This window comes from Silene latifolia, chromosome 8 (genome assembly GCF_048544455.1).
Source record: "Silene latifolia isolate original U9 population chromosome 8, ASM4854445v1, whole genome shotgun sequence".
Lineage (NCBI taxonomy): Eukaryota > Viridiplantae > Streptophyta > Magnoliopsida > Caryophyllales > Caryophyllaceae > Silene > Silene latifolia.
The window spans coordinates 16,144,998-16,166,244 of record NC_133533.1 but is presented as its reverse complement, the minus strand read 5'-3'; the positions used below and the strand labels follow the sequence as shown (position 1 = coordinate 16,166,244).

Sequence of the window (21,247 nt, the reverse complement as noted above, 5' to 3'; positions counted from 1 at the left end):
GATGGTTGGTGTCATGGTGGCAACAGTAGGTGTTGATAATGGGTGGCTATGAGGGTGAGTAAAGGAAAGGGATTGGGTTACGATGACAATGTAGAAAGACCCGAGGGTAAGGGAGGGGTTCTCATACCCTTTATTTGCATCAAACAAACATATACAAAGAGAATCATGAACTTTCATTCCCTTTCTCTCAAACCCCAAACCAAACACACTCCAAGTAATGTAAAATTGTAAGCAACCTGTCAGAAGTTATTCATTCAAAAGAACATTCATATATCCTTTATGTATGTCCGTACAATTTTGCACGGCCGGGTCCTAAGCCCCTAAACTAGTTTATTGTGAATACAATGGGTGACTTTTGTAGTAGCACACATTCTCATTTAAGATCGATTAAGTAATTAGAATAAAACAAAAGCAGAATGCATAGGAAATAGGAATGCAATAGATTTGCAAAAAGGCCACGCATAAATAATGTGTGTGGAAAAACCATACACAACCAATCAAAACCATACGCGGCAATTTTGAGTTAACCTCAAATGATTAGTTTAGGATTAGGTTAGCTTGTTAAATCAAATGTAAAATATAAGACGTCAAAAAAGTATTTGGGATGGAACAGTCTCAAAGTAACCTTGTCCCATTCAAGACTTGGTGCCAAATAAAATCAAGGCTCGAGCCTGTTTGGATCACGAGGAAAAATAGTTGTCATCCTAATGTCGTCGAGGTTGCAATACAGCTTAACAACACGCTCCAAGCCCACTCCAAAGCCCCCGTGAGGCCAAACACCATACCTGCAAAATATCAGAGTGGTAACAGATTACACCTGCTCAAAATTCCGAGGCCTGTACAAAAAACAGTCTGTCCAACATGAATTTTGAATCTAACGAACGATTTTTGGTGCGCTGATAGAACATAATATAGACCCAGCAAAAACCAGGATATTTTCCTGATAATAACTAACAAATGTATAAAATTCAACTAAATTTTACTCAACCGTAACCTACTTTGAATCTAACGAACGATTTTTGGTGCGCTGATATTTTCCTGATAACTAACAAATGTATAAAATTCAACTAAATTTGCAACAAAGCATCATCAACCCCTAATCAGCTCCATCAATGATCATCATTAGCAACACCAATTAAAAAAGCGCCACCCATCATTATCATAGCCATCTCCTTTATTGATTTGGGTTTTTCCAAACGTAGCATGATGTCTACCAATCACAGGGTATTATGATCGTTCAAGGTATGCCATGTAAATATGTGTTATACGAGATGTGTTATGTGCTGAATTTTGGTTGGATAACCTGCCAACTCGCCTGACTGATGTATACTACTATTCAAGTATTCATTAACTACCAAGTGATGTAAGAGAGGGGGGAGGGGTTCGCGCTTTAGTTGGAGTTGAAAATCAACAACTTACTTGAAGGCGTCAAGGTAACTACTAATTGAACCGACATCAATCCCACATGCTTTAGCACGCTCTTCTAAAAGTACAGGGTCATGAATACGTTGAGCTCCTGAAATGATTTCTTCCCCTGAAGGATAGACAGGACAAAAAAATCAATGCAGACAAACAATTTACTTCTCAGCTATTCACCAAGTACAAACCAGGAATAAAACTCCTGTGGTTGACTACATTTTCACTGTCAGGGATTTCTATTTTGGCAGTAATAAGCCAGTGCAGACTCGAAAAATAGAAATTCACAGCTGAAAGTAACAATATAAGAGGTGTACGACTGACGAGCGACAAATGATGAAGTGAAAAAAAAGGAGTCTAATTCTAAGGTTCCCTAATGAATCTCTAAGCCAAACAAAATACTTCATCCAAATTGAATTCTATACACAATTCCATTTTGTGCAATTCCATTTGATAGTATACATTTCTTATTTTAGTAATTTTAATAGCAAATGTTACAATTACACTTTGCACTCAAGAGTCAAGACCCTACATTTTCGGTTTTTCTTACGACTGTGCCAAAAGCAAATGTCAAGCATACAATGGATTGGAGGGTAAGTTTTATCCATTCTCAAAATCATCGTTGTGACGACACAGAGATTCATTTTCCCCAAGTTTGCAACAATCAAGCTAACAATGCTCAACTCTATAATAATTCTCGTAACTTGTATCCTAATCTTAACTTAGAAGGCATTAGGCAAACCAAGGTAACGAGGAGCCTTGGCAAAGAGGCGCAAAGCATGAGACAATAGGCAATTCATGCATGTGAGGTGAAACTGTTTTACGAACAAATTTGCATTTTCAAAACTAAATTTTGTACAGTTATAGTGCTAACATGTAAAGAAGTAAAAGGTGGGGATAATGGAGTTTCAAAACAGAAAGGTAATATAAATGCAGCAGCAAAAAAAATGAAAATACACAATGGGACTAGTTAGTTGTGCCTTGTATAAAATTTTTATTTTTTAACATAACAAAAAAAAAATAGGGCAAGTATTCGTCATGAACAACAAAAACCCCAGAATATATAAAGTGCTAGTACTGGGAAAAAATTGAATAAAAATAAAGACCAAATGAAGAGATGCAGCCAAAACAAGAACGGAACTTAAACTGCAAAATGATTTGCACTTACCTCTTATAAAGACATCAAAGGAATTGCTATAGTTAGGGTCATCGTCGCAAGGCATTGTGTAGAATGGCCTTATAGCTAATGGATACCGGTGGAGTATGAAAAAGTCCGTATCATATCTGCAAGTAGAAAACCCAATCAATCATCTCCGCTTTCACAGTCTATACTTTGTACAGTCTAACAACTCCCTCCATTTTGAAAATAATTTTTACCCCCACTAATTTCTGGAAAGAAGTTTACCATATCATTTCACTGTTATATAAACCTCTTTACCCCTTACAATTAAAGCTGTACTAATTTTTCTTACAGCAAAAACAGTTCAGATTCCAACTTACAGGTTTATGATGCAACCTACACTTAAAATTCAAAAATGATGACTTTGTAAATAAAGAAAAAAGCTGACAAGATTTTACAGCGGAAGACAGATACAAAAACAGGAAAACTAACTTTTCGCGGACCAATTCACCAAGCTTTTTCTCAGTTTCAGTGTTAAGGTCCCCAAAAGGATCAACTTCGGTACCAGCCTCCTGCATAAATGAAGTACGTAGATATGGAATTCAAATGTACAGAAGAAACATTGTAGAAAGTAATTCACAATACACTGACGTCAAGAACGATATGCACTAAAATCAACCAGACACAAATAGAAGCATTCTAAGCTTTAAAAGATAAGCCTTTCAAAATAACATCGCAGACGCACTTGTGTATGTACGTCATTTTTAGGCAATGCCTTGGTAGAAAGGCAAAGACACTAGCTTAGTAGAAATCCAGAAACATCAAAGAGGTGATTAAGAAACAAAAACTCAAGCGATAGCAGAAAACCAGAAACATCAAAGATTTGCTTAAGTTTCCAAGCAACATATTAGAATCAAGCTTGTTTAAGTTTCCCAAATAAATCAATAAAGCACAATAACTCTATGTAAAAGTATGGCCAGTAATCAAACGATCCCGACCGATTCATGTTGAAGTCTAAACATAATTGCAATTGGCTCCAATAAATGTAGCTACTTGAACATTGGTGGAGGTGGAGATACAAAAACACAGACCAAAAGTAAACAACCTTTTGTAAACACAAATCATACATACATACTGCTAGAACAGCAATTACTAATTGTGAATCTCAAAATAAGCAACAATGATTCTGAATAGTTTTAATATACAAGAAGCAAACTAAATAAACTGTTACCTTAAGCATTTGAACTCCTTCCTCAAACGTGAGCCGCTTTGAATTATACTACACATGAGCAAACCATAACAATCAATAGCCAAGACATACATTCTACGTTTCTACCATACTGGAAAACTTACAAGGATGCTTCAATTCAACTCTAAGTAGGCAGCAACAGCTTACAAATTTAAAGAACAGCTATGCTACAGATTTGAGTTTTGCGGAAGAAAAAGAAAAGGAACGAAAGTTACAGAAACTCAACCTTCAAAGGTGTAAATAATGGGTACTGCCTAGAAACAGCTTCCAATTCTTCTTTACGGTCCTTGGTCAAATGATCAAAAAGGGCCACAAAAAGTTTATCAACTACATCCATAACCTGAAAAAGAAGTCGTAACCCTAATCAAATAATAATGCAAAATCCAAGAACTCCTTAAACTTCTGCTGAGGGATCAGAATATCCAATCTCTACCTCCGAGTAATTCTCTTTAATCACCATTTCGGCATCAAGACCCGTAAATTCACAAAGATGCCTATGAGTAAAGGAGTCCTCCGCTCTAAAAACAGGTCCGATCTCAAATACTCTCATAAAATCACCACAAATTGTCATTTGTTTGTGAAGTTGAGGAGATTGAGCTAGACATGCAGGCTTCCCTTTGTAGTCAAGTCGGAAAACAGCTGCTCCACCTTCACTAGTTCCTCCAATCAATTTGGGAGTATCGATCCACACAAAACTCTCAGAATCCAAGAAGTTAACAAATTTCTGCAAAACTCACATATTAATGTTACCAAGGCCATCAATAAAACTCAGAAATGAACTGAAAGAGTTACTCATATATTTCATTACAGATTTAATTGCACTCCGTAGACGGAATATGGCCTGGTTAGCTGGTGTTCTCAAGTCCAAGACCCTGTAATTTAAACGCGTATCTTGATTAACTCTGACCAATTGTTTGCCCTCCTGCAATCATGCATAAATCAAATAGCATGCTCGTTTATTAATTATTTTCTTAAAAGTATATGAAGAGACTTAGAGTAATAATTCAAGCACAGACCAAGCGTCATGAATTAACAAGGAAAGCAGACACAAAAGCAGCCAATATCTCATAAGTTCACTGACAATTTTGACACTTCCCCTTGATCTCGGCCACAATTAATAATGGAGTTGGAGTGCCCACAGCAAAGGACTAAACCTTCAGTGCAGTATATAAGAAGCAAAGTATATAAGAAGCAAAAAAAACTGACAAAAGAACTTGATGTGGTACACTACCATGTTGCATACCATGTTGAGGCAAAACGCTACCTACAAGTCCTCCACTAAAGAGGAAAGATTACAGCATACATGGTTCAAGGTGCAGACCGCGATAATGATCAATTATCTTCCAAAAACTTTCCATGATCATTTAACATGCAATCCATTCCAGGCTATTTCATGTTTATTAGTTTGAAATCAGATTCATTCACATGCTCATCAATACCATACTCATCATTTTTCCTGCTAATTCAGTTTGTTTTTCTTCACTCAAAACATCCTTCTATGATGCATCTATGAGTGTTTCATATCACTAAGTCATATTCATTCACATGCAATTATGGCTCTTACTCATCCCCACGCTCAATATACAGACAGTAGTATTATTTCAATCTTTGAAATCTACCTCCACCTAAAATCAGCACTCAGCAGTCCTAGGAAAAGGATTGGCGTGATCTGACTAGCTCAATACATGAATCAGCACACGTTAAAACTGATGATTCCAAGTCAATTACTGCCAACTAATGAGTTTAATGACACAACACCTTTCACCTTAATTACCAATATTGAATTGAGTTGAATTCAGAATTCAAAATTCCATCTCATTGAAACTAGCCCTAGCTCAAAAGCTCATACTCCTTATATAATGGAGTAGTAAAGTAAAATTAACAAAAAGCCGGCATAGAACAGTAATTCACCTTCAAAGCTTCATCAATCTCAGCCTCACTACGAGCAGCATCTTCTATATTTATAGGCAGAACCGTGGCTGCTTCGCTGACACCATAAAGCTTACTCACCTGGATTTCAACCTGCAAAAATCACGCCCCCAATATCTTCATACATTGTAAGTTAAGTCGTTAAGACGGTCTTAAAACAAAAATTAGTGGGATGAATACAAAAACTAGGTACTAGCCTCCTTAGCTCCGCCACTGACTGTGGGTTTGAATGAAGTCACTGTGTATCACATTATAATCATTTGTTTACCTTTTTAATTCTTTGTGAGACGGAAAGGTACTAGTATAAAGTTACATTCTTTGACAATATAAAAGGTAATCATTCTTTCTGATTCTTTGTGAGACGGAAAGGTACTAGTATAAAGTTGCATTCTTTGACAATATAAAAGGTAATCAAATGATTGAGACGGAACAAAAATAGAATTACCTCTTGAGTAGTTCCCTTGATAGGCTCATTGGGAACCGAAACGATCCCAAAGACCTTAACAATGGACTCACGATGCAACGAATTGGAAAACTTGACCATCTGCTGACTAACATACCCAGGCTTAACAGTAATCACACACTGAACAGTTGTCCCAGTATTACGCACCACAAGAAACGACATCTTTTTCGACACAGCGCGAACAGTATGAACACGGCCGCGAATTAAAACCTTGGTACCATTGAGCGCCGGTGATAGAGCCTTCACATCCACATCGGTCCACTCGTTACCGGACCCGGTATTCCATTTGCGGTAACCGTAATTGTCAGCGAGCGGGTCGATTGATACTTCGGCTACGGCGGCTGCTGCGGCGGCAATGGCGGATTCTTGTTTCTTGCGGAGTTTTTCTTGCTTGGCGGCTTTTTTACTGAGTTCGGGTTCGGGTGGGGATCCCTCCGGTGGGGGAATCGGGTTTGGTTCAGAGGAGGACGCCATTGATGTTGAATGGGAAGAGAGGAGATGATCGGGGGTTTCTAGGGTTTATTACGAAATCTGTGATAATGATACTCCGTATTTGTATTTGTGGGTTTATATAGTGGCTGCCAGCTGCTTGTCGCGGGCTAGCGGACTTCCTTTTTTTTTTTTTTTTTTTTTAAAAAAAAAAAAAATTAGGGTTTTTTTTGGGAAAAAGGATTGTACATCGAATGTACTACATCATACTTCATGATTTTTTGAGTTTTTGTGTATTTTTTTCGAGTACTATAGAGTTTAAAATTATATTTTAGTTTTATAATGTCAAAAAATCAAATTTTTTTGAGCTTATATGTAATTTTTTTGAGTTATAATGTAACTTTTTGAGATTAAAATTTAAGTAAATAAACTCAAAAACTTTAAAATAAAACTCAAAAATTTTAGATTAAAACTCAAAAACTTTGTCTTAATACTCAAAAACTATACCATCTGATGTACGACATCAGATGTATAATCCACTTACTGGTTTTTTTTGTCAGAAGTTATCTACTCCGACAATTCCATAACATTTAAGTCAATTTGTGTAGATATAAGCTATCTAACATTATTTTTTTCTCCCTATCTAAAGTTTAAATTTCATTTGTTAACAAGTACGAAATATTTTATTTGTGTCCGTGAATAGTTTACACTTACTGGAAAATAAAGTAACGATAAACAATTAACCTAACCGGATAGAGGGAGTACCAATTAACGTTTTCTGTCAAAAAAAAGTTAATTGGGGTTTGATTTACGGAAAAATATGATTTATTTTACTCCATCATTAATCCCTTTTCAGACAAGTCAAACCCCAAAGTCGACTTTTTTTTTACGGAAAACGTTAATTAACACATTGTTAACAAATAAATTTAAACTTTAAATACTTTTGGGCAAAAAAAAATAATGTTAGGTAATTCCCTGCACAGTGACAGAAATATTAGATACCTTTTGAAAAAAAACCTCACGTTAAAATAAAGAATCAATCATCAAAACTAAACGATAAATAGGTAATAATATTAAACGTATTATTTTCTCTCTTAGTCATTAACCCGAAAATGACCGACAACCCGATCCGCTTGACCCGATTAACATACAGAGATAGACTCGAAACCCAAAATAACCCAACCTGACCCTCATTACCTCGATAATGTGACACATCCGAACTAGCCTTATCAGAATTGGCCCGACCCGACTGACTTGTCAGGTGTACTTAGACTTGGCAAAATTGACACGTCCCGAATAACCCGACTGACACGACACCCGAACTCGAAAAACCCAATCGAATGTTTATTGTTGTAAACTGATTATTATCCATAAATAACTTGAAAATAGCTAACCCGAAATGAACCAAAACCCGAAAAAATCCGACGACTCAATGTTTCCCAAATAACCCGACCCAAACCCAATCCAATTGACCCATTTATCCGGTTTATGTACTCATGACCATCTAATAATTTGTCTACGACTCTACTAGAGTCTAGTCTATCCCCACATTAAATTTGAACAACCTCTTACAAAAACCAAGAGCTGTGAAACATGGCGGGCTAGCCTGGCCCAGCCAGGGTGTGTAGGTCGAAAAATGACAGCCCAATCAGCCCCTAATGCCAGGATAATGCCACAATTAATCGGCCCGGCCCGATCCAAACACAAATAATATACTCCCTCCTAGTCTGATTGTTGGTTTCCTTTCTTCTAGGCACCAAAATTAAGTAAATGAATTTGGACCACACAAAACATTCAACCCCACATGGAATTGAATTTGTACCACACAAAACTTACGAAAAAAGGAAAGGGAAACCAACACCAGACTAACATGAAAAAAGAAAGAGGAACCAATAATTAGACTATGAGGGAGTATGTGTATATAAAGCTTAGCCCAGACTGGCACTGACCGACTATGCAGTCGACCGGGTTAGTGCCACACAAAGCTTGGCCTGCACTAGGGGTGCTAACGAGCCCGAGTCGAGCTGAGATTGGCCTTGCTCGGCTTGTGCTCGAGAACCAAAACTCGAGCTTACCCGAGCTTGTTAAAATTGTGCTCGCTATTAAGCTTGCGAACTGTAAAGCGAGCTCGAGCCAAACTCGAGCTCAAATCGAGCATATGTATAATGGTTAATTTTTTGTTTTTTCCTTCCCATATTTAAAAAAAAAGGCTTGAAGGTTAAATGCAAAAATATTTCACAATTATCGGTGAAACATTTGATATATATGATACAAAGATATAATCATGATAAAATACTTTTATGGAATATAAGAAATATCTTATATAATCACTGATAGGTCCATTTTATATACATTTTAACCCCCTATTTTACCTCTATTTTACATGTCATTTGCACTAATGTTAGTGTTTGTGAGCTAATTCCGTGTTCTAGTTGTGCTTGCTTGTTTTCCATTGTGTTTTGTAGGAAATTAAGCTTTTAGTAGCTTTTTCCCGTCAAAGTAGCAAGTACAAGAGTTCACGAGGCTAATGAGAGCAAGTCTTGATCATGCAAAGGAGTTTCGGGAAGCATAGGGGCATTTTGGGAAGAAATTGGAAAACCCGAGCAAGAGGAAACCAATCTTAGTTGGTGGATATGTAAAGAAATGAAATCCAAATGAAAGCCCATGATAAGAGTTTGCATTGGATGCCAAAGGATGCTTAAGATAACTTAGACGGACGCATTAAGACATAAGCATCGGATTCCGCATCAACATTAAGTGCAAAGTTAAGACGGAATTAAGAGAAATTTGAGAAATACCACGACCCCGATCGGGGTTGGGTGGCCCCGATCGGGGTTAGCCCCCTGTAGCTTATTTCCGTTACTCCCTTCACTCCTATAAATAGAAGCTTTGGTCGACACTTCTTGGACACCTCTTACACACTCTTACATATATTTTTCTTCCTAAATTCTCTCTAAATATTAGTAGTTAGTTTAGTTTAGTTTAGTTTTAATTTATATTAGTTTGTTACAACATTTCTATTATCAAGTTCAAGTTATATTCAAGCTTCATTTCAAGTTATTTCCATTTGCATTTGTTCTTCATTTCCATTTCCTACTTCAAGGTAATTATATTTCTTATTTGCACTATGTTATATATCATTCTAATTAACATTAGTTTAGTTTACAACTCCAACATGTTAGAGTAATTTCCTTTGTCTAGGGAATAAAGGAAGCCATGCATGATTAAGTAAATTGTGAATGTTAAAATGAGGCTAAGTTAAATTGATAAATTGTTTCTATCACATGTTTGCATCGTCACGTTTAATCTATGTTTAAAGGCCTTATTCATTGATTAAGTTTGTTCATTCATTCTAAAAGTCGAGAGGCACAAAATTGAATTAGACTAAGCATGTGTAGTAGGACGACCTAGTCATGGACGAGAGTTTCTCTAGGACCTGTTCTATGGTTGGGACACTAATGCCGAGAGGTGGGTGTCTGATGACCTAAACAATTAGTTAACGTTACCTAATCCGAGTTTAACATGATACATTTATAAATTTGCATGTGTGACCCGATTTCCCTAGACAATCTTTTAATCATATTGTTTTTGCATATTTGCATATATTGTTTTATTCACAGTTTTTACATCATTATTTATAAATCAACTCAATCCCACCAACCATTTTCTATTAAGATAAAACTCATTTCATAACAACTAAATAATAACCACCGAGCTCTCTGTGGAATTCGACCCCTTAAATACTACATTCATTTGTTGTACCAAAGGGTATTTTTGCATAGGTGTGCGATAGCCTATCAATCACACAATCAAGTTCGAGCTGCTCACGAGTTTTTCGAGCCGAGCCAGCGTTTGCTCGGCTTGACTCGCTAAGCTCTCGAGTCGAGCCTGAACTCGAGCCGATCTCGCACGAGCCAAGTTTTGACCGAGCCGATCTCGAGTTGCTCGCGAGTTGTCACGTCTCATTAACACCCCTAGCATGCACTGGCGCACAGCCCGGTCCTCACTTAGTGCGACTTGCGAGTGCTCCACTTTCCCAGCCCGGCCCGCTCACCGGGCCAACCCACCGCACACCCCTACAAAAACCCTCGTCCGCGATTTGTAAATCTAAAATCTAAAACCTTCTTCGACCCTCTTCAGTATTCACTTCACTCGTCCCTCTCTCTCTCTAACCCTTTCACCATGGACGACAGCTTATACGACGAATTCGGCAACTACATCGGCCCAGAAATCGACTCCGACAACGATTCCCTCTCCTCCGACAACGACATCCCGGAGGATGACAACTCACCGGCTCCCTCCGCTGCCAACGGCGGCCTCATCTCCGCACACGGCGGTGACAACGACGGCGAAGACGACGGAGACACCGAAATGTTCGATAATCAAATAGTACTCGCTGAAGACAAGAAATACTATCCTACTGCTGAAGAAGTATACGGCGAAGATGTCGAAACCCTAGTTATGGATGAAGATGAACTTCCTCTTGAAACACCTATTATTAAACCTGTTAAAGCGCGTAATTTTGAACTCGGTGTTAAGGACTCGTCTACTTATGTTTCGACTCAGTTCTTACTCGGTCTTATGGGGAATCCTAATTTGGTTAGGAATGTTGCGTTGGTTGGACATGTTCACCATGGGAAGACTTTGTTTATGGATATGCTTGTTGAGCAAACGCATTCTATTTCGACTTTCGATACGAAAAATGAGAAGCATTTGAGGTAGTTTCGCGGATCTTAATTGTGTTGATATTGTTGTTGCTTTGAAGTATTTTGTTTGTGCGATATTGATTGTTTGTGCATGTATTTGATTGTTTGCGGATATTTGATTTTAATTTAGTTAGTTTTGTCACACCTTGATTCGATTGTCATTGTTACTCAGCCGTATTCGATGTTTTCAATTGGTGTTAGGAAGAGTAAGAAGTTGATTTTGTTACTTAGGGTTCGCTTGGGATAGAGCTAATTATTAGCGGATTAATAGTGTTGAAATAAGAAGAGATGATAAGAGTGATGGTTGTGGAGGGTGGAAATTGATGTATTGATAGGGTTAGTATTTGATGTTAGGAAAAATGAGAAGCATTTGAGATAGTTTTTGTACCTTTGGTTGTAGGATGTTTACGAATTTACGAAGTTGATTTTCTCAATTAGGGCTCACTTGGGATTAAGGTAATTATTTACGGAGTTAATAGTTTGAAATATGAGAAAGGGGAGGAGATTGGTGATTTGGTGGTTAGTTGTGGTTGTGGAGGGTGGAAAAGGGGGCGAGGGAAGACTCATTACCTCCATATGGGGGTAGTACATTGCTTAGGGGAGGTGGGTAACTATAACTGGAACAATTATTTACGCTCTTCCTCTTTTTTATCTTCCACCCCCATCACTTTCTTCCATTTTCTAGTTCATTTGACCTCTATTACCCTAGTAACAGTTACCTCCGGCTCCAAACCAAGCAAGCTCTTGTTTGACAAAATTGTGGATGTATTCCATTATTTGACACTAGAAATTTGGATTTTGTTGCCGGAGTGTTTAGACGTTTAGTTGATTATTTTATTGGCAATTATTTGAGGTTACGCATTGAAATTATGTGATTTTGACGGACTAATTGGAAATGTTCAATTTCTAGGTAACAGGTAAGGTATTGTTTGGACTATTACATGTTGATAAGGTCTGATTAGTGAATTTTGTGATTTACATTTGATGTTTGATTTCTTGGTGCTGATTGCTGAGAATAGGACCTTAGCTGGTAGTTTCTGGTTAAAGTTAGCTTAGTTCGAATCTGGCGTTTCTGCGTTATATGCTTCCTCATATCCAACGAATTGTATACATTTTTCAAGAAAGTGTATACAATTGATTGAAATGAAGGGAGTATTAGATTCTAGTAGCACTTTTGGAGCACGTTTTTATAGTGACAACCATGTGGGAATGTTGTTCAGGGGTTTGAATTGAGGAGGGACCTAGAAGCTGAGATGTGATGTGTTTTGTTGTAGGTATACTGATACTAGGGTTGATGAGCAGGAGAGGCGGATTTCCATTAAGTCGATGCCAATGTCGCTTGTTCTTGAGGATAGTAACTCAAAATCGTTTCTTATCAATATCATGGATGCCCCAGGTCATGTAAACTTCTCAGATGAGATGAGTGCTGCTCTCCGGCTTGCTGATGGGGCTGTTCTCGTTGTTGATGCTGCTGAAGGTGTCATGGTGAGAAATTCCGTTTGTTTTCTTTGGCTGCGCGTGGTTCATCTGATGCTGATGTTTAGTTATTCAATTCCGAGTTTCTGACAGCACATTATTTTCACTACCCCAAATCCCAAATCCCTATGCATGAATAGATGCTTGTTGGAGACATGTAGATGAATTATGTATATTCATATTGAGTCTTGACATAAGCTTCTGCTATTTCCACTTTGAAAATTGAAAAGTAGAACTTCTGGAACGGCACCTAAAGTAACCTTTAAAATTTCTAATAATGCAATTTTTTTGGGTGCTTTTTTTGGGCTCACATTTTTCTTAGATGGCCAGATTTCATTTAACTCTTGTTAGTGTCACAAATCATAACATATTACCTGATATATGCTTTTCAGTGTTCTAAATGATTTCGCTATTGTGGTAGGTCAATACTGAGCGAGCCATACGACACGCCATTCAGGAGTGTCTTCCAATCGTCGTCGTCATCAATAAGGTAACAAATTATTTTCCGCCAAATTTATTCTTACATACTGCTATTTGGTTTGGTGACTTGGTCATATTCTTATATTTTTTTTCTGCTTTCCGTCATGCTGTATATTTTCACCCTTCTTAAATTTTTCAGGGTAATTGACTAGTTTCTCTTTCCGTCTCACAAATAACTTCTGAATTTATTGGTCGCTTGGTTGCTTACAAAATAAGGAATTCCCATTCATGGGAATTGTAGAAAATAAGGAGTAAGTACCTAGCTCCTGTGGGTATGCGGGAATTCCTATGCATTTTAATATCTCTGAAATGTTACTTAGAGTTGAGCCAAAGGACCACTAAGGCTTCATTGTTACTATATGGTACAAGTGAGTAAGTGACTGTATTCAATGTGCTTATGCATTTTTTTTTTCTGTTTTTTTCAAGGTTGATAGATTGATAACTGAGCTTAAATTACCCCCAAAGGATGCCTACCATAAGTTAAGACATACTATAGAGATCATCAACAACCATATTAGTGCAGTGTCACCTGCTGGTAATGTCCAAGTTATTGATCCAGCTGCAGGAAATGTCTGTTTTGCTAGTGCAACTGCTGGATGGTCGTTCACTTTGCAATCATTTGCCAAACTTTATGTGAAACTGCACGGTATACCATTTGATGCTAGTAAGTTTGCTGCTCGTCTTTGGGGAGACATGTACTACCATGAGGATACCAGGACTTTTAAGAGAAAACCCTCTGCTAGCGGAGGGGAAAGGTCTTTTGTCCAGTTCATTCTTGAGCCGCTGTATAAGATATATAGCCAAGTCATTGGGGAGCATAGGAAGAGCGTCGAGGCAACGCTGGCAGAGCTAGGCGTCACACTTCCGAATGCAGCCTACAAGCTAAATGTTCGGCCATTGCTAAGACTTGCTTGTAGCTCAGTTTTTGGTACCGCAACAGGGTTTACTGATATGCTAGTTCACCATGTTCCTTGTGGCAAAGAGGCTGCTTCAAAGAAAGTTGATCATATATATACTGGACCTAAAGACTCCGTGATATACAAGTCAATGCAGAACTGTGATTCCTCAGGACCCCTCATGGTTAATATCACCAAACTCTATCCAAAAGCAGATTGCAGTGTTTTTGACGCTTTTGGTCGAGTGTACAGTGGTGAGCTCCAAACAGGGCAGGCTGTCCGTGTACTGGGAGAGGGGTACTCACCAGAGGATGAGGAGGATATGACACTAAAAGAAGTAACAAAGTTGTGGGTTTATCAAGCGCGCTACAGGATACCTATTAGCAAAGCCCCACCTGGTTCATGGGTTCTCATTGAGGGAGTGGATGCCTCTATAATGAAGACTGCGACACTTTCCAATGTTAATCATGATGAGGACGTATACATATTCCGTCCTCTCCAGTTCAACACACTTTCTGTTGTGAAAACGGCTACAGAGCCACTTAATCCAAGTGAATTACCAAAGATGGTTGAAGGTCTTAGAAAAATTAGCAAGAGCTACCCTCTTGCCATCACAAAAGTTGAAGAGTCTGGAGAACATACAATTCTGGGCACTGGGGAGTTATACCTTGATTCCATCATGAAGGACCTTAGGGAACAATATTCTGAAGTGGAAGTAAAGGTCTGTTATTCTTGTTTGCCACCAACTCTTCTACTTCACTCTAGTCCTGGACTTATGACGTATTGACGTGCACCATCTGATAGAATAGTTGGCTCATTTTAATTGTTCCATTCCACATTTGGATTTTATTTTTTAGTCTGTTGCAGGGTTAAACTTACAGTATCTATGTTATAATCACTCTCAGGTAGCAGATCCAGTTGTCTCGTTTTGTGAAACAGTAGAAGAGCAATCATCAATGAAGTGTTTTGCTGAAACACCAAATAAGAAGAACAAGATTACTATGGTATGCTATTTATTCAGGTTGCATGTTTTTTTTTCCAGCAGTTTTGGAAAGTTCTTTTCTATTTATGGATTTGCTTTTATACCTATGTAGATTGCAGAGCAATTGGAGAAAGGACTCGCTGAGGATATTGAGCATGGCGTGGTTAGCATCGATTGGCCCCGGAGGAAACTTGGAGACTTCTTTCAGTCGAAGTATGACTGGGATCTGCTGGCTGCTCGTTCTGTCTGGGCATTTGGTCCTGATAAGCAGGTCTGTTTGTCTGAAATCTTTGAAGTTAGCTCTTAAAATCTGCATCTGAGGTGATGATTTTGGATCCTCTAATCTAATTGCCATTTACTCACAGGGACCTAATATACTGCTGGATGACACCCTTCCGGCTGATGTCGACAAGAACTTATTGAATGCTGTGAAGGATTCTATCGTTCAAGGGTAAGTTTAAGTTCTTATTGTCCGTGAATTTGTGGTTTCCTTCTTCCGCTAAATATTATGTTTGTTTGTGAAGATTCCAATGGGGTGCCCGTGAAGGACCCCTCTGTGATGAACCCATGAGAAATGTCAAATTCAAGATGGTCGATGCTAAGATTGCAGCTGAGCCATTACATCGGGGTACTGGACAGATCATTCCTACAGCACGTCGTGCAGCATACTCTGCCTTCCTTTTGGCGAGTCCCCGTCTTCAGGAGCCATACTATCATGTGGAGGTGTCTACTTATTTCTGTTATGGAACTTCTGATATATTTTTTTAACCTTTTTCCACATTTCTTCTGAAGTTGAATATCACTTGCTTGTTCAGATACAAACCCCAATAGATTGTGTCTCTGCCATCTATACGGTGATATCTCGTAGGCGTGGCCATGTGACTGCTGATGTTCCGCAACCGGGGACTCCAGCATATCTTGTAAAGGTAGGTTGAATGACACATCCATACTTTCTTTGCACATACTATTAGAATTGATTTTCTGCTCTTTTTTTTCCCTTGGGTTTTATTTTCTAGCTGCATTTGCTAGATGGTGATACCCTCCGGCCTCCTCAGCAGTTATTGTTGTTTTAACTGTGGGCTGATCTATTGTTTTCTAGGCATTTTTGCCCGTGATAGAGTCATTTGGATTTGAGACCGATTTGAGGTACCATACTCAAGGTCAGGCATTCTGCTCCTCCGTGTTTGATCACTGGGATACTGTCCCTGGAGATCCATTAGACAAGAGCATAGTCCTGCGACCACTTGAACCTGCTCCCAATTCGCATCTCGCACGAGAGTTTATGGTTAAAACAAGACGTAGAAAGGTACATTTCTCTACTTGCCTAGATGTTTCTCGACTGTACAATTAGGTAGCCTTCTTTAGTATTGGGGAACTATGTCGCTTTTCTTGTACTGTAAAAAAAAGCTGTGTTGCTTTTGTTATTTCAGAAGCATGTTGTGTCTCTTCTTGTAACTCGGGGATATATTGGACTAAATCAAAATAATTTGGATAACCCACCTCACTCACATTGATTCATGCCCTTTTCCCTTCCCTCTCCGTTCTTTCCTCTCCCCCTCTCCTTCTGCCTTCGTTGTGTATCCAAATTCCAACATAAGGCTAGTCAAATATCAGTGGAAACTGCCTCCTTGTTATTATATTGGGAATAGTTCGTCAATTTTGTACATCCCCTCCTTTCCATCAGTCTACGCTTTACATGCTAGAGTTTTGAGCATTTTTCAAGGCATGAGGGTAAAGATACACCGAATGATAATGAATATTATTATTGTTGGATAACTGGATTTAGTCGAAGTGTTCATTTGAACCTGATGAGTAAGTGTCGTATCAGCAAAACCAGTTGGTAACTTCTAGAAGTTAAGTTTTAACTTGGTGTTTTTAATGGTTATATTTGCAGGGTATGAGTGAAGACGTGAGCATTAATAAATTTTTCGACGAGGCTATGGTTGTCGAGCTGGCTCAACAGGCTGCAGGCCTTCACATGCAGATGCTATAGAGGGTAAATCAACAAGCTCCTTTTATTACCATTTCTTTTTATGATGTTCAGTCTTCGTAATTTGATACAATCAAAGGTGTATCATGCGGGCGAATTTTTCGCATATTTCTGGTAGATGTTTTGGCGTTTTATATGCGTCAATGTATTACTGATGTAGAGCCTCCATCGAGATTTTGTTAGTGGAAGTATACCAATCAGGTGAGAACAGATGCGATATTTCTCGTACCATTTTGCTCCAACATCTTGCGCAAGCTTTCATTAAGCCTTCACTAGCTTTTCTATAATTCGTGTTGATTCCTTAAAATACATGCATTATACTGCATTTGAGGCTTGTTAAGCCGGGAGTTATAGTTGGGGATGAATGTCCTTTCTCCTGTATTTTACTTGTGAACATTGAAGTTGAGCTCGTCCTAGCATTGCGCAGTAGTCGTAGTTACACTAATGCTAATTGTACTTGAGTACGTTTTTTCTGTCAAACCAACTAAATAGGCTCCAAATTTATTAATTTGGTGGATTATATTATGGGTACTTGTTAACATTATATTCCGATTACTATTAATCAAACTAACCTATGTGAGGGTTTTCCTTGCTTTATTATTACCAAGTGTTGATTATACTCTCCTTAAAATTAAATCAGATTATTAGTTCAAGATTTGTGCAAATAAAGACGCTGTTATGGACGTCATTCTCGTAGCCTAATTTGCATTCCCTTTAATCAGATTATTAGTTCCAGATTCTTATGTGCTTGCACATGAGAATACATCTTGGACAGTATTAAATCTGCTACACGTCCGTGCAATAAACTGTCTTGTTTGCGAGCATTGTTTATCTCGTTTGTGACCATGATCAATGGCTTCTCACTTGTCGGTAATATCACATTTGTGACCACGATCAAAGGTTTCTCACTTCTCAGTAATCCAATATCGAGTAAGACAGACATTCATGTGAAGCTTCAAGGTGTGAATTTAAAAGACAAACGCATTAGAGGATTGAAATATTGAATGATGTTGTTACCACAAGTGAAAATTAATCCAATATCAACGTTCACCCCTTGCTTGGCTCATTGCTGAAGTCTTCATTAATTCCGATCAATCTCTGCTAAGGTCGTCTCTAGATGATTCATAATTGTACATCTAAATTGGTACTTATATTTAGGAGTGGGCATAATCCCGTCCGGACCGGAAAAATGGACCGGTCCGGACCGAAATCTAATGGACCAGAACCAGAATTAAACCAGTCTCTGGTCCACCATTTTCTAAGATTCCGGTTTCCGGTCCAGGACCTGTATTTTCCAGTCCGGACCGGAATGCTCGGAATTATAGATATTTGCAATTTTTTTAGGATGCTGATTTTCGCAGTACACATTTTATTCATCACAGTACATTTTGACGATTATGCCCCTCTCATTTCCCATCCCATTTTTTTAATGTGTTCTCTAATTTCCTCTCTTATTCATTAACACCGTCAACTACCGGTGTTATCAACTACCTTTATACCACCGTTAACCAAACCACCGCCGTAAAATGGCCACTACTCCCCCCACACTAATCACGATCTTCGATCAAATTCACCAAAAAGCATCAAACAATGCAAGTATTAAACACAATCGCAATAGCAAGACTAGCCCTACAAAACGGCGTCGTATTAGGTGCAAAAATAGAGTTTGGGGAACGCAACGTGGTTCATATATGGTGTACTATGCTGTTTTGGTGTTTCCTCGTACTATTTGCAGGCTTTTGATGCCTGAACTTTAGGGTTAATTAATTTTAACATAAACACTAATTTAGAAAAAAAAAATAACAAAATTACAAACCCTAATTTTAACATAAACTCTAATTAATAGTGGATTAATTAATGAATTAAATACATGCTCTACACTTGAATAATCATCCATAATTGTAGAATTTGAAGGAGTATGAAGGAGGTTAAGGATTCAACGGTGGAGAAAATTAAGTTGATGTTTTTTTAGGAAGGGTAGACAAATTGGAAAGTTTGGAGCAAAAAGTACTATAATGAGTAAAAATTGTACTGCGAAAATAAATTCCGTTTTTTTATTAAAATTATATTTTCAATCCGGTCCGATGGACCAGAATTTTTGGACCGGAATTTATAAAAATGGGCATGTAATGACAAATTCCGGTCCGATCTTGGACCGGAATTTTTTAGGTCCATCCCGGACCGGAATTTTTGAAATCCGGTCTGGTTTTGGACCGGTGCCCAGCCCTGGGAGTTATATTATTCAAAAGAGGCCTCCTAGTGCTGTAGTGCAGTCATTCTTAACCTTTCGCTCTTAGAACGAGTGGAAGGCGAGGTGCTTTCCTGATAGTTTTGATTTGTATTACTCCAGCATCTGTTTTTAAAGGCGAGGTGCTTTCTAAATACCAACACAAAAGTTACTAAACACAACAAGTCTACAAGCATCACTCAATTTCTAAACATTCAAAATTCCCCAGTAATATGAAACTCGAAAAGCAGAATCAATATATAATCGCAAAACAAAGTCTTAATCGCAAAATGATTTGAAGTCGACTGATTAAATTGTCTCATGAAACCAAAGAACTAACAGGACGATAACTTAAACTGTATGTCTACTACAACCATAACCAAAAATCCTACACCAAAACCACCACAACATTCAAACAAACATTCAATCAACTACTCTTCTCATCTTCAATCTTCTTCTTAGCTGCCGCGACCTTAGCCTTCTGAGCTGCAGACGCCTGAGAGTACAAGAAAGTACCTAAAATCGCAATACCAGACCCCAAAGCATTCAAAGGACGAACCGGGTTCCTAAACACCAATACAGTAGACACAATAACCACAACCCTCTTCATTGTATTCCCTACAGAAAATGTCAATGGACTAATCTCATCCAACGCCTGATACGACGACTGATTGTACAAATGATAAAACACACCAGCAATCAAAACCCACAAATAAAATGTCATTGGATTGCCGATGTTCGCAATTGCAGTATGATATCCCTGCACCCACTGCGACCCTTCTACATATATTGCTGCAGGAAATAAGTAAAGAAACGCAATTATACTAATACAACCGTATAAATTCAACCCATCTACTTCTTTAAAACTCTGCAGACTCTTTTTAGAGTAAATATTTCGAAGCACGAAACCTACATTACTAATCATAGCACCCCATAACCCACCCACATTGAAAGAGACTTCAGTGACCGCGGCTAAAGAACAACCGAATACAATTGGAAGGATAGAAAGCCAAATTGATATTGGAAATGATTCGCCTAAGAAAGTTGAGAATATAACTGAGAAAACAGGTTCAGCAGATTTGATAACATGTGTAAAAGAGACTGCAACTTTAGAGAATGAGACACATGCTGAAATATGACCAATTGTGTGAAATAGTGCAGGACCTAAGAGTGCAATTATAAAGGGTTTTGTAATTTTAGGGCATTTTTGTAATTTAGTTGCCCATAAAAAAAGCATCCAAATTGATCCAACTAAGAGTTGGAATGATGCTAATAGCCATGGATATGGGAAGATGTTGAGACATTTTTTGTTGTAGATGTTGAAGACTATGTTTTGGAAGTACCAAAGTCCAAAAACAAGTGCAAGTTTTAAACTTTTTGAGTTTGGATTGATTGGATTGGTTGGTGAAGGTTCAATAATATCTGAAGAAGATGATTTGGGGGTGATTTGGGATCTAGGGTTTGGTAAAAAAGATGGGATTTTTGAATTGGGAAATGGGTTTTGGAGATTTGAGGAAGGGAAATCATGGGTTTTTGTTAGATTTGTGAAAAATGAAGGATTTGTTGATGAAATTGATGAAGATCTAAGTTTTAGGGATGAACAATGAGGGAGATGAGATGGGTTTTTGGGTGATTTTGTGGTGATTGGAGAAAAAGGATGGAGGTTTAGAGTAAGCATTTTGGAGAAGATTTTTGTTGTGTTTTGTTGTGTTGTAAGAATGGTGGAAAGAAAGTGGGGAAGGTGGTGAAGATTTTTATAGCTGTCAACCTTAGTCTTAGGGCTTAATGTTGTTGTTGTTGTGGGGTACTTGTTTGTGAAAGACTTTGAAGAGTTGTTGAAAAAAGTGGGACTGATGAGTGATGAGAGTAAAAGAGGGGTTGTTT

At 38.1% G+C, this 21,247-nt stretch overlaps 3 protein-coding genes across 3 annotated transcripts; 1 reads left to right on the top strand and 2 right to left on the bottom strand.

The window, feature by feature from the left end:
• Positions 1 to 443: 443 nt before the first annotated feature.
• Positions 444 to 6,799, bottom strand: LOC141596486 (aspartate--tRNA ligase 2, cytoplasmic-like). The gene is made up of 10 exons (XM_074416663.1): positions 6,160 to 6,799; positions 5,697 to 5,807; positions 4,594 to 4,707; positions 4,219 to 4,509; positions 4,012 to 4,125; positions 3,768 to 3,815; positions 3,029 to 3,108; positions 2,585 to 2,700; positions 1,420 to 1,534; positions 444 to 785 (listed from the first exon to the last, which is right to left on the bottom strand). The coding sequence occupies exons 1-10, from the start codon at positions 6,649 to 6,651 to the stop codon at positions 659 to 661; spliced, it is 1,608 nt and encodes a 535-aa protein (XP_074272764.1). The 5' UTR covers positions 6,652 to 6,799; the 3' UTR covers positions 444 to 658.
• Positions 6,800 to 10,720: 3,921 nt separating this feature from the next.
• Positions 10,721 to 17,378, top strand: LOC141596485 (110 kDa U5 small nuclear ribonucleoprotein component CLO-like). Its single transcript, XM_074416662.1, has 11 exons — positions 10,721 to 11,324; positions 12,587 to 12,797; positions 13,210 to 13,278; positions 13,695 to 14,885; positions 15,070 to 15,168; positions 15,259 to 15,417; positions 15,512 to 15,597; positions 15,671 to 15,869; positions 15,962 to 16,072; positions 16,246 to 16,452; positions 17,041 to 17,378. Exons 1-11 carry the CDS (start codon positions 10,789 to 10,791, stop codon positions 17,137 to 17,139), a joined length of 2,967 nt encoding a protein of 988 aa, XP_074272763.1. The 5' UTR covers positions 10,721 to 10,788; the 3' UTR covers positions 17,140 to 17,378.
• Positions 17,379 to 19,642: 2,264 nt separating this feature from the next.
• LOC141596484 (xylulose 5-phosphate/phosphate translocator, chloroplastic) lies at positions 19,643 to 21,182 on the bottom strand. Its single transcript, XM_074416661.1, has one exon. It carries the CDS (start codon positions 21,039 to 21,041, stop codon positions 19,791 to 19,793), a length of 1,251 nt encoding a protein of 416 aa, XP_074272762.1. The 5' UTR covers positions 21,042 to 21,182; the 3' UTR covers positions 19,643 to 19,790.
• Between the last annotated feature and the right edge of the window lie 65 nt (positions 21,183 to 21,247).

Bases quoted from the DNA above. Each gene is read 5' to 3' on its own strand.
- LOC141596486 (XM_074416663.1), bottom strand. From the start codon at position 6,651: ATGGCGTCCTCCTCTGAACCAAACCCGATTCCCCCACCGGAGGGATCC. The intron at 4,126-4,218 runs GTAGAGATTGGA...CTTCTTTTTCAG, and splicing joins TTAAAGAGAATTACTCGGAG to GTTATGGATGTAGTTGATAA. The intron at 786-1,419 runs GTAAGTTGTTGA...GATATTTTGCAG, and splicing joins AGTTACCTTGACGCCTTCAA to GTATGGTGTTTGGCCTCACG.
- LOC141596485 (XM_074416662.1), top strand. From the start codon at position 10,789: ATGGACGACAGCTTATACGACGAATTCGGCAACTACATCGGCCCAGAA. The intron at 12,798-13,209 runs GTGAGAAATTCC...CTATTGTGGTAG, and splicing joins ATGCTGCTGAAGGTGTCATG to GTCAATACTGAGCGAGCCAT. The intron at 13,279-13,694 runs GTAACAAATTAT...GTTTTTTTCAAG, and splicing joins TCGTCGTCGTCATCAATAAG to GTTGATAGATTGATAACTGA.
- LOC141596484 (XM_074416661.1), bottom strand. From the start codon at position 21,041: ATGCTTACTCTAAACCTCCATCCTTTTTCTCCAATCACCACAAAATCA.